Source organism: Sus scrofa, chromosome 3 (assembly GCF_000003025.6).
Source record: "Sus scrofa isolate TJ Tabasco breed Duroc chromosome 3, Sscrofa11.1, whole genome shotgun sequence".
Classification (NCBI taxonomy): Eukaryota; Metazoa; Chordata; class Mammalia; order Artiodactyla; family Suidae; genus Sus; species Sus scrofa.
Window position 1 is genome coordinate 16941768 of NC_010445.4, and position 12702 is coordinate 16954469.

General features: G+C 46.3%; 1 protein-coding gene across 3 annotated transcripts; it reads right to left on the reverse strand.

Annotated features, from left to right (window-relative positions):
- Positions 4577-9103, reverse strand: MRPS17 (mitochondrial ribosomal protein S17). Of its 3 annotated transcripts, none has more exons than XM_005662022.3 (3): positions 8946-9103; positions 8066-8205; positions 4577-5006 (listed from the first exon to the last, which is right to left on the reverse strand). In XM_005662022.3, the coding sequence occupies exons 2-3, from the start codon at positions 8186-8188 to the stop codon at positions 4737-4739; spliced, it is 393 nt and encodes a 130-aa protein (XP_005662079.1). In that variant the 5' UTR covers positions 8189-8205; positions 8946-9103; the 3' UTR covers positions 4577-4736. The 3 variants fall into 3 exon arrangements, with proteins under 3 accessions (XP_005662079.1, XP_005662080.1, XP_003354569.1); XM_005662023.3 differs by having other exon boundaries at positions 8717-9103; XM_003354521.4 differs by having other exon boundaries at positions 8899-9097.

The window sequence follows — 12702 nt, forward strand, 5'->3', positions numbered from 1 at the left end:
GCGGGGCGGGGCGGGGCAGGGCGTGCGGCCGCTGCAGTGCGGGGCGCGACCGCCAGGGGGAGTGGGGCCCAGGACGCTGCAGCGCGGGGAGCGGCCGCCAGGGGGAGCGGGGGGGGCGCAGAGGTCTGGTCCTCAGTGCGTCCTGGCACTGAGGTCCCGGAGTTGCAAGAAAGGAGCGGGAAGCCTGAGGGCAACCGATTTTGAGACTTCAAGCTCCGACGAAAGGAGCTCGGTGCCCAGCACAGGGGCCACCCAGGGGTCGAGGGCAAGGCTTGAACATACGTGGAGAGATTCACCGGAAGAGAGTAACACAGTTCCTAGGGGAATCCAGGGCCTGGGGGCGAATCTGAGAGGCAGCTTCTTTTTAGATTTTGCACCAAGTACATACATTGCCTTTTCAAAAATAAATTACGCTTTAATAAAAACATTCTCGTTCTGGATGGAAACATACTCAGATACTCTCGTGGTCTCCGGACTCCTTGTTCTGTTGATGTGAGCATGCCGCTGGGTGTGAAATGATCGGAGTGTGTCAAGTGTGAGAATGGAGAGGTTGACAAGACCGGAAGGGAGCCCGGGCTGGAGAGTGCGTCCCCAGGGGTGCCTGGAAAGTGGAAGAAAGACCCTGGGGAGCTGGCACAGCGTCCTGGTCCCAAGGAAAGAGCAGACAGGTGGAGGGAGGGAGAACTCCGGCCGCCCAAGGAAACAGCTTAAACAAAGGCGTGGGTTGAAGTTCCCGTCGTGGCTTGTTGGTTAATGAACCCGACTAGTATCTATGAGGATGCAGGTTCCATCCCTGGCCTTGCTCAGTGGGTTAAGGATCTGGCGTTCCGTGAGCTGCAGTGTAGGTCGCAAGTGCGGCATCGGATCTGATTTTGCTGTGGCTGTGGCGTACGGCTGCCGCTGCAGCTCCAATTCAACCTCTAGCCTGTTTGGGAGAAATGTATCCTGTGGGGAAATAAAAGAACCACTGATAGAATCATGAAACCGCAGCTAAGAGCTAGACAGAAAATTGAGGAGCAGTTAAGCTCCTATTAGATCCCTAGCCTGGGAACATCCATATGCCATAAGTGCGGTCCTAAAGAGACAAAAAGACCAAAAAAAAAGAAAATGGGGAGAAACAGGGGAGGAGCTTCCCAGCCACCAAAGGGGGCATTTTCATGGCCCAGAAGAAAATGTCCTTAAGACTGGGTAGATTACAGATCTCTAGGAGGGGTGGGGACAGGCACTCAGCTTGTGTGTGGAGGGGTCTCTGGAGTTGGTAATTCTAAAGATGAAGGGAGGAGGAGGGGGCTTCAGGGCTGAGTCCTACAATGTTAATATGGCAAGGAGCCACCAGGAGGGCAGAAATGGTCCTGTGGATGGAGGAGTGGCAACAAGGATTTGCTCCAGACCAGGGAGAGGCATGTGGTGGGAAGGCAGTCAGGCACAGAGGGACAGGTGGCCACAGGCTGAGTGGGTGAGGTTGTTCCTGATCTCAACTGGCTTATGCTTCTTGGGGCGGTGGAGGTGGCAGAGACCCAAAAGGGAGGCTGGCGTGAGCTCTCCCCAGGGCAGAAAGGACAGGTCCCCATCCTGGACTGTGGGAGGCAGGGCCTCTTAAAGCCAGTGATGCTGTTGTGACTTTCTAACACATTCCCTAGATTTCTCAGTTCTATTTCGGGAGACAAATGCTTTCAAATCTGTTTTCCTGAAATGTAAACTTGATAGGCGTTTCTTTGATGACTTGGCTCTTGGGTTCTTTATTAGGCCACTCATTCTGCCCCCTTTTTTTTTTTGTCCACAACCTCAGCATGTGGAAGTTCCCAAGCCAGGGATTGAACCCACGCAACCGTTGAGGTCTGCACCATAGCTGTGACAACACCGAATCCTTAACCTGCTGTGCCACACGCAAACTTCCTTGTTCTTCACTTTTTTCTCCACTATCATTTTGCTCTAAGTTCTATTAACCCAGTGCATTTTACTGAAGGGAGGGAGGTGCTCCATATTTATAGTTGTGTGGCTTAGGTTCCAATATCATAGGATAAACATTAGGCATCTTCCTGGAGTTTAATTTTTACATCAAGATTTCCAGGAAAATATCTATGTTAAAATTAAAATGATACATTAGAGCATATGTAAGCATTTAAAGTACTTGAACTTTTATTTCCATTCTTTTTTGCTTTTTTTAGGGCCGCACCCATGGCATATGGAGGCTCCCAGGCCAGGGGTCCAATCGGAGCTATAGCTGCCAGCCTACACCACAGCCACAGCAACGCCAGATCCAAGCTGTGTCTGTGACCTACACCACAGCTCGTGACAACCCTGAATCCTTGACTTGCTGAGCGAGGCCAAAGATTGAAACTGCATCCTCACAGACACTATGTCGGGTTCTTAACCCACTGAGCCACAATGGGAACTCCACTATTTGCGCTTTTAGAGATGGCTCGGACGGGTGTCCTGTCCCCTCCAGGATAACCAGTACCCCACACTCCCACCTAGACAGTCTTAGATGCTCCCCTTTCACTCACCCTCCCTGGTGCCAAGCCTGCAAGTTCCTCTTGGCACATCATCTAACTTCTTTTCAACTTCCCCGCCCGACTCAGTTTCCATCTTAGACGCAATCTTTGAACAGGTCACTGTCTTCCGACCTCTAATCTTCTCCATTCCCGTCTATTTCTGACACGGATGCTATTATCTTACGGAAATGTGAATCTAAGTATATCACTCTTTAAAACATTAAGTAATGGGGGTTACTTAATGTTTTAATTAAGTTCTAATTAGAACTATTAGAAATACTTCTAATTCCAGAATTTCTCTACCTAAGTTCCACCCATGTCCAATGTCCCAGACATGCTCACTGCTTTCAGAACCCCTTGGTCATGCTTCCTCTCATCCTTCGAGGACTTTATATACTCCCTTCCCTCTGCCAGGAATGCCCTTTTCACACGCCTCATGCACTAACCTTAAGACTTGTCCTTTAAGATTCAGTTCTAGCACTATCTCATCTCTTCTGGAAAGTTACCCTAACTTCACCCCACTCATGTGCTTCTGTTTGTCATGAAGGAATCTGTGCATCCCTCCCAGGAGATTATGAGCCCTGAGAGGGCGGGCAGTGCCTGTTGTAATTACTGAAATGCTCTGCTTGACAATACATGTATTCCCTAAGGTTGAAATATGCTCTAAGTCCCTTTCTGGGAGCCAGAAAACTGAAATATAGAGCTCAATGCTTCATCAGCTTATCACAGGTTAATCTAAGTTATCACAGCTTATAATGAACAGCAATAATTCTGAAACTCAGAGTTCGCATCATGGCTCAGCGGAAACGAAATCTGACTAGTATCTATGAGGATGCAGGTTCGACCCCTGGCCTCACTCGGTGGGTTAAGGATCCGGCGTTGCCGTGAGCTGTGGTGTAGGTTGGATCCCATGTCGTTGTGGCTGTGGTATGGGCTGTGGTGTGGGATGGCAGCTACAGCTCTGATTCGACCCCTAGCCTGGGAACCTCTACATGCTGCGGGTACCGCCCTAAAAGAGAAGTCAAAACTCTGAAACTTTCCAACTCAAATGCATGTGTGAGAAGTTCTACAGCTTCATCAATGTATCAGATTTTAAGAACTCGTTTCTATTTAATCAAGCCTAGGACATGGAATAAAAGAAAAATGGCAGAATTTGAGTTTAATTTTCTACATGTCAACATTTTTTTTTTTTGGCCACGCCCAAGGCATGTGGAAGTTCCCAGGCCAGGGACTGAACCCGAACCACAGCTGCAATCTGAGTCACAGCAGTGACAATGCTGGAGCCCTAACCCACTGTGCCACCATGGGAACTTTTTTGTTGGCTGTGCCTGTGGCATATAGAAGATCCTGGGCCAGGGACTGACCCAAGTCATAGCAGTGACAATGCTGGAGCCCTAACCCACTGTGCCACCAAGGGAACTTTTTTGTTGGCTGTGCCTGTGGCATATAGAAGATCCTGGGCCAGGGACTGACCCAAGCCACAGCAGTGACAACACCAAATTCTTAACTGCTAGGCCACCAGTTCTTAAAATACAGAACTTTAATCTGATAAAGTCTGACCCAGTCATGTTTATTATTTCCCTGTGGAATTGGTTAAATCAGAGTAAAAAATTAATTTTGAATATATGCCATCAAAAATAAACATTCGCTTAATGCAGGCTTATCTATGAATAATATCAAAAGGTTTTCTTCTCTCAAAATAAAAAAATGGAAATGGGAAAAAAAAAATACACCTTCTAAAAGTTTTTTTTTTTTTTTTGCTTTTTAGGGCCAAACCTTCGGCATATGGAAGTTCCCAGGTTAGGAGTCGAATTGCAGCTATAGCTGCTGGCCTATGTCACAGCAACTTGGGATCTGTGACCTACACCACAGCTCACAACAACACCGGATCCTTAACCCACTGAGTGAGGCCAGGGATCGAACTTGCATCCTCATGGATCCTAGTCCGGTTCGTTAACCACTGAGCCATGAAGGGAATGTCTTCTAAAACAGTTTTACGAAACAGTTCAGTGGATCGCTAGGCACACTTAGGATAACAGGAACTATGTTCACAGAGAAGGAACTATGAAACATAACCATAGTCCTTTAAGAAAAATTATAACAAAGTTTTTATTTCATTTACTTTCACTATTTCATAAATACCAGAAGATTAAACTGGACGGTTTGTGAGGAAACTTAGAAAAATTTTTCCATAAAGCAAACTTATAAATCCTTCCCTTTGGCTCCGTCTTCACTCCCCCTTCACTGTGTTGACGAGAGCTGGAGTGCTTCCAGGTTTTTGGTCAGGCGGGTGCTTTCGGGACTGATGGGGCTCTCCAGGTAGGTGGTTCCTGCACAGGGCTTGCCAGTCACCGGATCTATGACTTGTCCAACTTTGAAAATGATCTCGGCCAGTTCATGCTTCACGTGCTTGGTTCGAGGGACAGGTAAAGCTTTGAGAAGCACGATATCCCCGACGGTGCACTGCTGAAGAGCATCGTGGGCAAAGTAGGTTTTTCGCTTATTAAAATACTGTGGAGAGAAGGGAGAAGAAATCAGTAGTTCCCACCTGTGATCACGCAAGGCCGCACACGATACGAAAAGGCAACGCACGGACGACAAGCTGGGACTTGGGAGAAAATATATGGATAGAATATATATATAGAATACATATAGAAAATATATGGATAGAAGCTTCTAATACAAAAATAAGCTGCTTAATTTCTGGGAAGCACAGTGACTTTTCCAGAGCTGATCCTGTCCCTAAGTTTTCCAGCCTAATCCCTGTGGTCCCTTCACTGTATCAGGGATCATTCTTTTCTACACTATTTAAACTCTGGGGAGTTCCCATTGTGGAACAGTGGTTAACAAATCCGACTAGGAACCATGAGGTTGTAGGTTCGATCCCTGGCCTTGCTCAGTGGGTTAAGGATCTGGCTTTGCCATGAGCTGTGGTGTAGGTTGCAGACGAGGCTCGGACCCCGGGTTGCTGTGGCTCTGGCGTAGGCTGGCAGCTACAGCTCCGATTAGACCCCTAGCCTGGGAACCTCCCATATGTCGCGGGAGCGGCCCTAGAAAAGGCAAAAAGACAAAAAAAAAAAAAAAAAAAAAAAAAAAAAAAAAAAAAAAAAGAAGAAGAAGTTGTCACAACATTGTAAATCAACTACACCCCAATAAAACCTTAAAAGATGAAAACAAATAATTAAATTTAAAAAATGTAAAAAATATTAAAAAAAATAATAAAATAAATAAAATAAAATAAACTCTTTCTTCCCAGTAGAGCCTTCTCTGCAGCCTAAAAACACGTTCTCTCACGACTAGCTCTGTGACTTGGGACAAGTCCCTTAAACACTCCATGCTCAGGTTTTTTCCCCACCATAACATGAATGGAAAAATACCTGTGCCTCTAAAGTTACCAACACAATGAAACGTTATAATAATGTATATAAAGCAATTAGCTCCATGCCATGCTCTAAGTACGGCAAATAAGCCACAGATGAGAACTGGAACCAGCTATTACCTACAACTCACCCTGCCACGGCAGGTGTTCCCATTTTACACAGAACAAAGACCAGCTCAGGGAAGTTAGGTAACATGCACAGCTAGTGAACAACAGCCAGCACTTAAACTAAGGTCTTTTTTTTTTTTTTTTTGGCCCCGCCCACAGCAGGGAGCCGGTCCTGGGGCAGGGATGGAAACCACACCACAGCAGTGACCCGAGCCACAGGAGTGACAACACAAGATGCTTAATCTGCTGAGGGACCTGGGAGACCAAATTAAGGTCTTCTGATTCTAAGGCCAATGATGATGCCTTCACTCTATACCTTGCTCCTGTGTTTCTTTTCTTCTTCTTTTTTTTTTTTTTTTTTTTTTTTTGGCCTTTTAGGGCAACACCTGTGGCATATGGAGGTTCCCAGGCTAGGGGTCAAATCGGAGCTTCAGCTGCCAGCCCACACCACAGTCACAGCCACACGGGATCCAAGCTGTGTCTGCGACCTACACCACAGCTCATGGCAACGCTGGATCTCTGACTCACTGAGCGAGGCCAGGGACTGAACCCAAATCCTCATGGATACTAATCGGACTCATTTCCGCTTCGCCACAACAGGAACTCCTAGCTTGCTCCTGCATTTCTTTTTTTTTTTTGACTTTTGACTTTTGTCCTTTTAGGGCCGCACCAGAGGCATATGGAGGTTCCCAGGCTAGGGGACTAATAGGAGCTACAGCTGCCGGGCTATGCCACAGCAACGCCAGATCCAAGCTGTGTCTGAGACCTACACCACAGCTCACAGCAACGCTGGATCATTAACCCACTGAGTGAGGCCAGGGATAGAACCCGAAACTTCATGGTTTCTAGTTGGGTTTGTTTCTGCTGCGCCACAATGGGAACTCCTGCATTTCTGATCCTAGATAACAAACAGCACTTGTACTGACCAGTGTGCCCAACATCGAATGCAGAAACATCCTTGGCACCTCCCTCTCCCTCCCTTGACCATCTACCAAATCGGGGACTCGAGCGCTCCTTTTCTGAAATCTACTTTCCCCATGCCATCCCTGCTGCTCCAGGGACTGCTCAGTTCCTTATCATTTCTGTCCCAGACTTTTGCAATAGCCTCCTTACCCATTTCCTTACCTCCAGTCTTCAGCCCCAGCCCTCCCAGTCTGTCCTTCCCTTGCTTATAGGATGAATCCCAAAATACAACATAAAAGACCCTTCACGGTCCAGCTCTGGTTGTTCTTGCATTCATTCAACAACAGTGCCTACTGAGTGCCAAGCTCTGGGCTCAGCCTTGCCAAACCACTTGCTGCTCCAGTAGAATGTCATGCCCTTTCGTGTGTGAGAAATTAATAAACAGAGACCCCATTTAAACAGGGTTGGGAGACCAGAAGGGGAAGCTCTCAACCCTGTGATGATAACAGAGCGCAACATGAAGAACGACCTTCTCTTCCTTCCCGGCAATGATTCAGCCAATGGAAAGCCATGAACTCTTAGTCTAGTGTATCCCTCGCAACTCCCCCGCCCCATAAAAGCATCCTCCCCTCGTTCAGCTGGCCACTGCCGTGGGGGACGTGCACGTGGCTCACTGTGGTTACAGACCCTGAACTGCAATTCTCTGCACATCTCGAATAAACCCACTGCAGAAATAACCAGCAGTCTGTTTTAGGTCAATATACTGCTAAAGGAACTTTCACAAATTATTCATCATGGGAGGAATGGCTCCCCACATCCCTGCTGCCCTCTACCTGGTCTCCTGGATAAAATCCCTTTTGACATTCAGCTCAAATGTCTTAGAGTCAAGAAGTCTCTCCTTCAGCAACTTGGGAAGGAAGACTGAGTCCTACTTTCTGCGCCCCACACTGTTTCACACAGAGAATGACCATAGCAGTTAATCAGATTGACTGAAATTAACTCTATGTGTCTCTACAATGTGAGTGCAAACCACGATTGACTCATGTTATACCCACAGACCAGCACGATGTCTGGTGTATAGCAGATGCCCAATGCATCTTTACTGTCAGGGAAGTGTTTTTCTGCTCAGAACCGAGACCACGCTGATTTATCGCCATCTGAAATGAGAGATGTTCCTTACCTTTAACAAATAGGGATCCAGAACCAGTCTGGTCACTCTCACTTTAGCAGTTTTTTGCATTGCTGTCCCAATCACCTTCCCCACGACCCATTTGGCATGGACAGATGAACGTGCTATTGACATTCTGTGGCTTGGGTCACCTGAAAACAAATTCCAAAGTTTGATAATTTGGTAAAGTTGTGACTTGCCAAATCAATTTCGTCATTAGACCTGCCCAATTTCTGAGTTCCTGTCATGGCTCAGTGGTAATGAACCAGATGAGTATTCATGGGGACGCGGGTTTGATCCCTGGTCTGCTCAGTGGGTTAAGGATCTGGCATTGCAGTGATGTAGGTTGCAGATTCGGCTATCTGGTGTGGCTGTGGCTGCGGTGTAGGCCCGCTGTTGTAGCTCCGATTCGACCGCTAGCCTGGGCTCTTCCATATGCAATGGGTGCAGCCCTAAAAAGACAAAAAAAAAAAAAAAAAAAAAATCCTGTTTAGTTCTGAAACACCTTTTGTTAGCTTTCTGAAATCACTTTAGAGATGCTTACTCGTTTCACTATTTCCTTACTATTCAACCTCCCGTGTTTATACTGCTTATAAAGTTGTAATTTTAATCTAAGCCTTAGTTTCCCCCCCATGCAAAATGGGAATAACAGGGCTTACTCACAGGAGTGTCGAGAATTTAACCTATAAGCCGCGCGACAGGGCGAACAAACACTGGTCTTTACCGGCGTTCCTCATTTCTTTCCATCCCGCTCAGGTGTCTCTCCCTAAAGGCTCACAGCCCAGCTACCTGGGGCGCGCGTGAGTCCACGCCGCCCAGTCTAGGAACGGGTGGGGGTGACTGACCTCTTCGCCCCTAAAACCCCGGGGTCTGGTAACTCGACTCGACTCGCCTGGAGGGTTCGGTTCCCACGCTGCAGCGTCTCGGGCCCCGGAATAACCCCGGCTTCTGCAGCAGCGCGCGGCTGGCGGTCACCTCCAATTCCACAGCTCGCGGAGGGCCGACCCGAGCGTGATGGCGTCACGCCGCACGCGTAAATGGCTCCGCCCCGGACCGCCCTCTCATTGGCCGTGAGTCTTCTCAGCACTGGGCGGGATAAAAGGCACAGCTCCGCCTACTCTCCCTTAAAAAGAACCGCAGACCCTGGGTTAGTCGGCGGCTGCGCCCATGAGGTTGCGGGTTCAATCCCTGGCCTTGCTCAGTGGGTTAAGGATCCGGCGTTGCCGTGAGCTGTGGTGTAGTTTGCAGATGCGGCTCGGATCCCGCGTTGCTGTGGCTCTGGCATAGATCGGCGACTGCAGCTCCGATTCAACCCCTAGCCTGGGAACCTCCATATGTCGCGGGAGCGGCCCTAGAAAAGGCAAAAAGACAAAAAGCCAAAAAAAAAAAAAAAAAAAAAAAAAAAAAAAAAAAAAAAGAAAGGTGGAACCATTAGATTGAAGTGTGGATTCAGAGAAAGAATTAAGGCCAAGGGCACACTTAAAAAGTGAATTTAAAAGGAGATATGGTGTTGGGAGAGTGTGTGATGTTTGAAATTTCTGAAACGGGAGCTAATTTTTCTTTTTTTTCTGTCATTTCACGGCCACACTTGTGGCATATGGAGGTTCCCAGGCTAGGAGTCCAATCGGAGCTGCACCACCAGCCTACACCACAGCAACGCTGGATCATGGCAATGCCGGATTCTTAACCCGCTGAGCGAGGCCAAGGATGGACCCCACGTCCTCATGGATACTAGTCCACTTTGTTAACCGCTGAGCCAGGATGGGAACTCCCAGGAAGCTAATTTTTAGTGGCAGTGAAAATATTTTTGCATATAAACAAAAACTGTTCCAGGATATATTTCCCTCTAGCTTTGAATTTAAATTCCTTTCTTTTACAGGCAAGCTTAAAACTTCTCTTGCTAATGACACCAATGACATACCTAGAGAGATAACGCAAATCAAATCATTTCACACCATTAAAGATACAATAAACATCTGTGTTTTTTTTCCCCCCAACACTTGTTTGGGAGGAAAACTTTCCCTCTACTAACTTAAGTTTGAGTGTTGTGGGTGGGGCTGTGAATGAACTGATAATGGATTACCAGGAGAGAAGATAAGTTTTATTTACACATGGGAACAGGAGCTTTCATTGAATGAAGAGACTCTTGAACAACTAGAAAGAGGGGATTATATACTAACTTAATAAGGGAAAAGAAGGAGGGAGAAAGGGCCTCTGGGAAAATAAGTGGACTTTAGGGAAGTCAAATGGGCTTTTGTGAGAATAATGGAAAGTATAATACTTTGTGATAAATTGGTTGGTCACCTTCCTGGCTGGAATCTCCCCTGAGAGGAGATTTATGGCAGCTTCACTCTCACAACTTTGCCTTTACCCGGATAAGGGATGCTCCGAAAAGGCTTTTTTTTGCATCTGCTATATCTTGAATAGCCTAAGTTTTAGGTAACCTTTATGCCATTTTGGTAGATCTGAGTGGGTCCGATCATCCATTAGTATCCTTTTTGTCTTCTGGGGTAAAAACACATTGATTTGCCTTTGTGAATTCCTGTGTCTGCAGTCTAGATGGGCCTGCCAATCAAAGGGCTCCGTCTTCCTGCAGCACGTGACCCAAGCCGGACCAATCAGATTACCTTCAGGAATATGAATCTTGACTGTTTTGACTGGAAGATGGGAGGTGGCCTGAAGAGACTATCCAACCAGAGTCATCATCTGCTGCTTGCACTTATAGGAAATCAACCTATACAGAAGTTGGTACTTGGAAAATGGAAAACAATATGCAGTCATTCATGATGTAAGACACGAATTAGATGCTTTTGGATAGGAGTAAAACCTCCCTACCTTTGATAAGCTTCTTGGTCAGCCATCCAATCCCCTAGCCTATGACCCATATGCACATTATTCATTCTCATTTTCTATCCCCCCACCCCACACCCCCCACCACCTCTCCAACCCAGCCTTCTCATCCACTTCCCTTCATGGTCACTGCTATGGTGTGAATATTTGTTTCCTTTCAAAATTCATATCTTCACTCTTGACCCCCATAGTGAGGGTATTAGGAGATGGCGCTTTGGGGAAGTGATTAGGCTTTGCCCTCAATCTCTTTTATAAAAGGACTCCAAGAAAGCTCCACTCGTTTATCAATGGATGAAAGGTTGCATCTATATCTTGGCCATAGTAAATAAAGCTGCAAAGAACATTGGCATGCATATGTCTTTTGAAATTATTGTTTTTATTTTCTTCAGATATATACCCAGCAGTGGAATTGCTGGATCATGTGGTGGTTCTATTTTTTAGTTTTTTAAGGAAACTCTGTACTGTTTTCCATGGTGGCAGCACCAATTTACATTCCCACTAACAGTGTACTAGGGTTCCTTTTTCTCCACATTCTTGACAACATTTGATATTTGCAAAATTTTTTTTTTTTTTTTTGGTCACTCCATAGCATACAGAAGTTCCTGGGCCAGGGACCAAATCTGTGATACAACAGTGACCCGAGCCACAGCAGTGACAACACCAGATCATTAATCCACTGAGCCACCGGGGAACTCCTTTTTGTAGACTTTTTGATAAAAGCCATTTTAACAAGTGTGAGGTGACATTTCATTGTTTTGTTTTGTTTTGTCATTTTGCCTTTTGAGCCACTCCCTCGGCATATGGAGGTTCCCAGGCTAGGGGTCTAATTGGAGCTTAGCCGATGGCCTACACCAGAGCCATAGCAACTTGGGATCTGAGCTGCGTCTGCAATCCACACCACGGCTCATGGCAACGCCAGATCCTTAACCCACTGAGCGAGGCCAGGGATTGAACCCACAACCTGGCAGTTCCTAGTCGGATTCATTAACCACTGTGCCACACCAGCGGTTTTGATTTGCATTTCCATGATGATTAGTAATGTTGAGCATCCTTTCATGTGCCTGTTGGCTGTTTGTATGACTTCTTTAGAAAAATGCCTATTGAGTGTCTCTATTCACTTTTCAATTTTTTTTTTATATTGAGTTGTGGAAGTTCTTTATTTGTTTTGGTTACTAATCTCTTATTAGACACATCACTGCAAATATCCTCTCCTGTTTAATAAGCTGCCTTTTCACTTTGTGGATGGTTTCCTCTGCAAAAGCTTTTAAGTTTGATTCTGTCCCATTTGTTTATTTTTGCTTTTGTTTCCCTTGTCTGAAAAGACAGATTTTAAAAAAATATTGCTAAGTCCCATGTCACAGAGCAAACTGCCTTTGTTTTACTTTAGGAGTTTCATGATTTCAGGTCTTTTTTTCTTTTTAGGATCATTCCTGTGGTATACAAAAGTTCCCAGGCTAGGGACTGAACTGGAGCTGCGGCTATGACCTACACCATAGCCACAGAAACGGCAGATCCAAGCCATGTCTGTGACCTACTTTGAAGCTTGCAGGAATGCCAGATCCTTAATCCACTGAGCAAGGTCAGGGATCGAACCTGCGTCCTCATGGATACTAGTCGGTTTCTTAAATCACTGAGACACAATGGGAACTCCCTCTACTATCTAACTTTTACTGCTAAAAGTGTCCTGATGGCAGTGGCTGTAGTAGCAGCAGGACTTTTGCTCACTCTCAATGGTCATGTGCATCCCCAGTGCCCAGATTTTGGTCTTTACTACTACTCTGCACTAAAAGAATCTAGAA

Coding starts and splice junctions, on each gene's coding strand:
- MRPS17 (XM_005662022.3), bottom strand. CDS start 8,188: ATGTCAATAGCACGTTCATCTGTCCATGCCAAATGGGTCGTGGGGAAG. Junction 5,007..8,065: donor TGGATCCCTATTTGTTAAAG/GTAAGGAACATC, acceptor TTCTCTCCACAG/TATTTTAATAAGCGAAAAAC.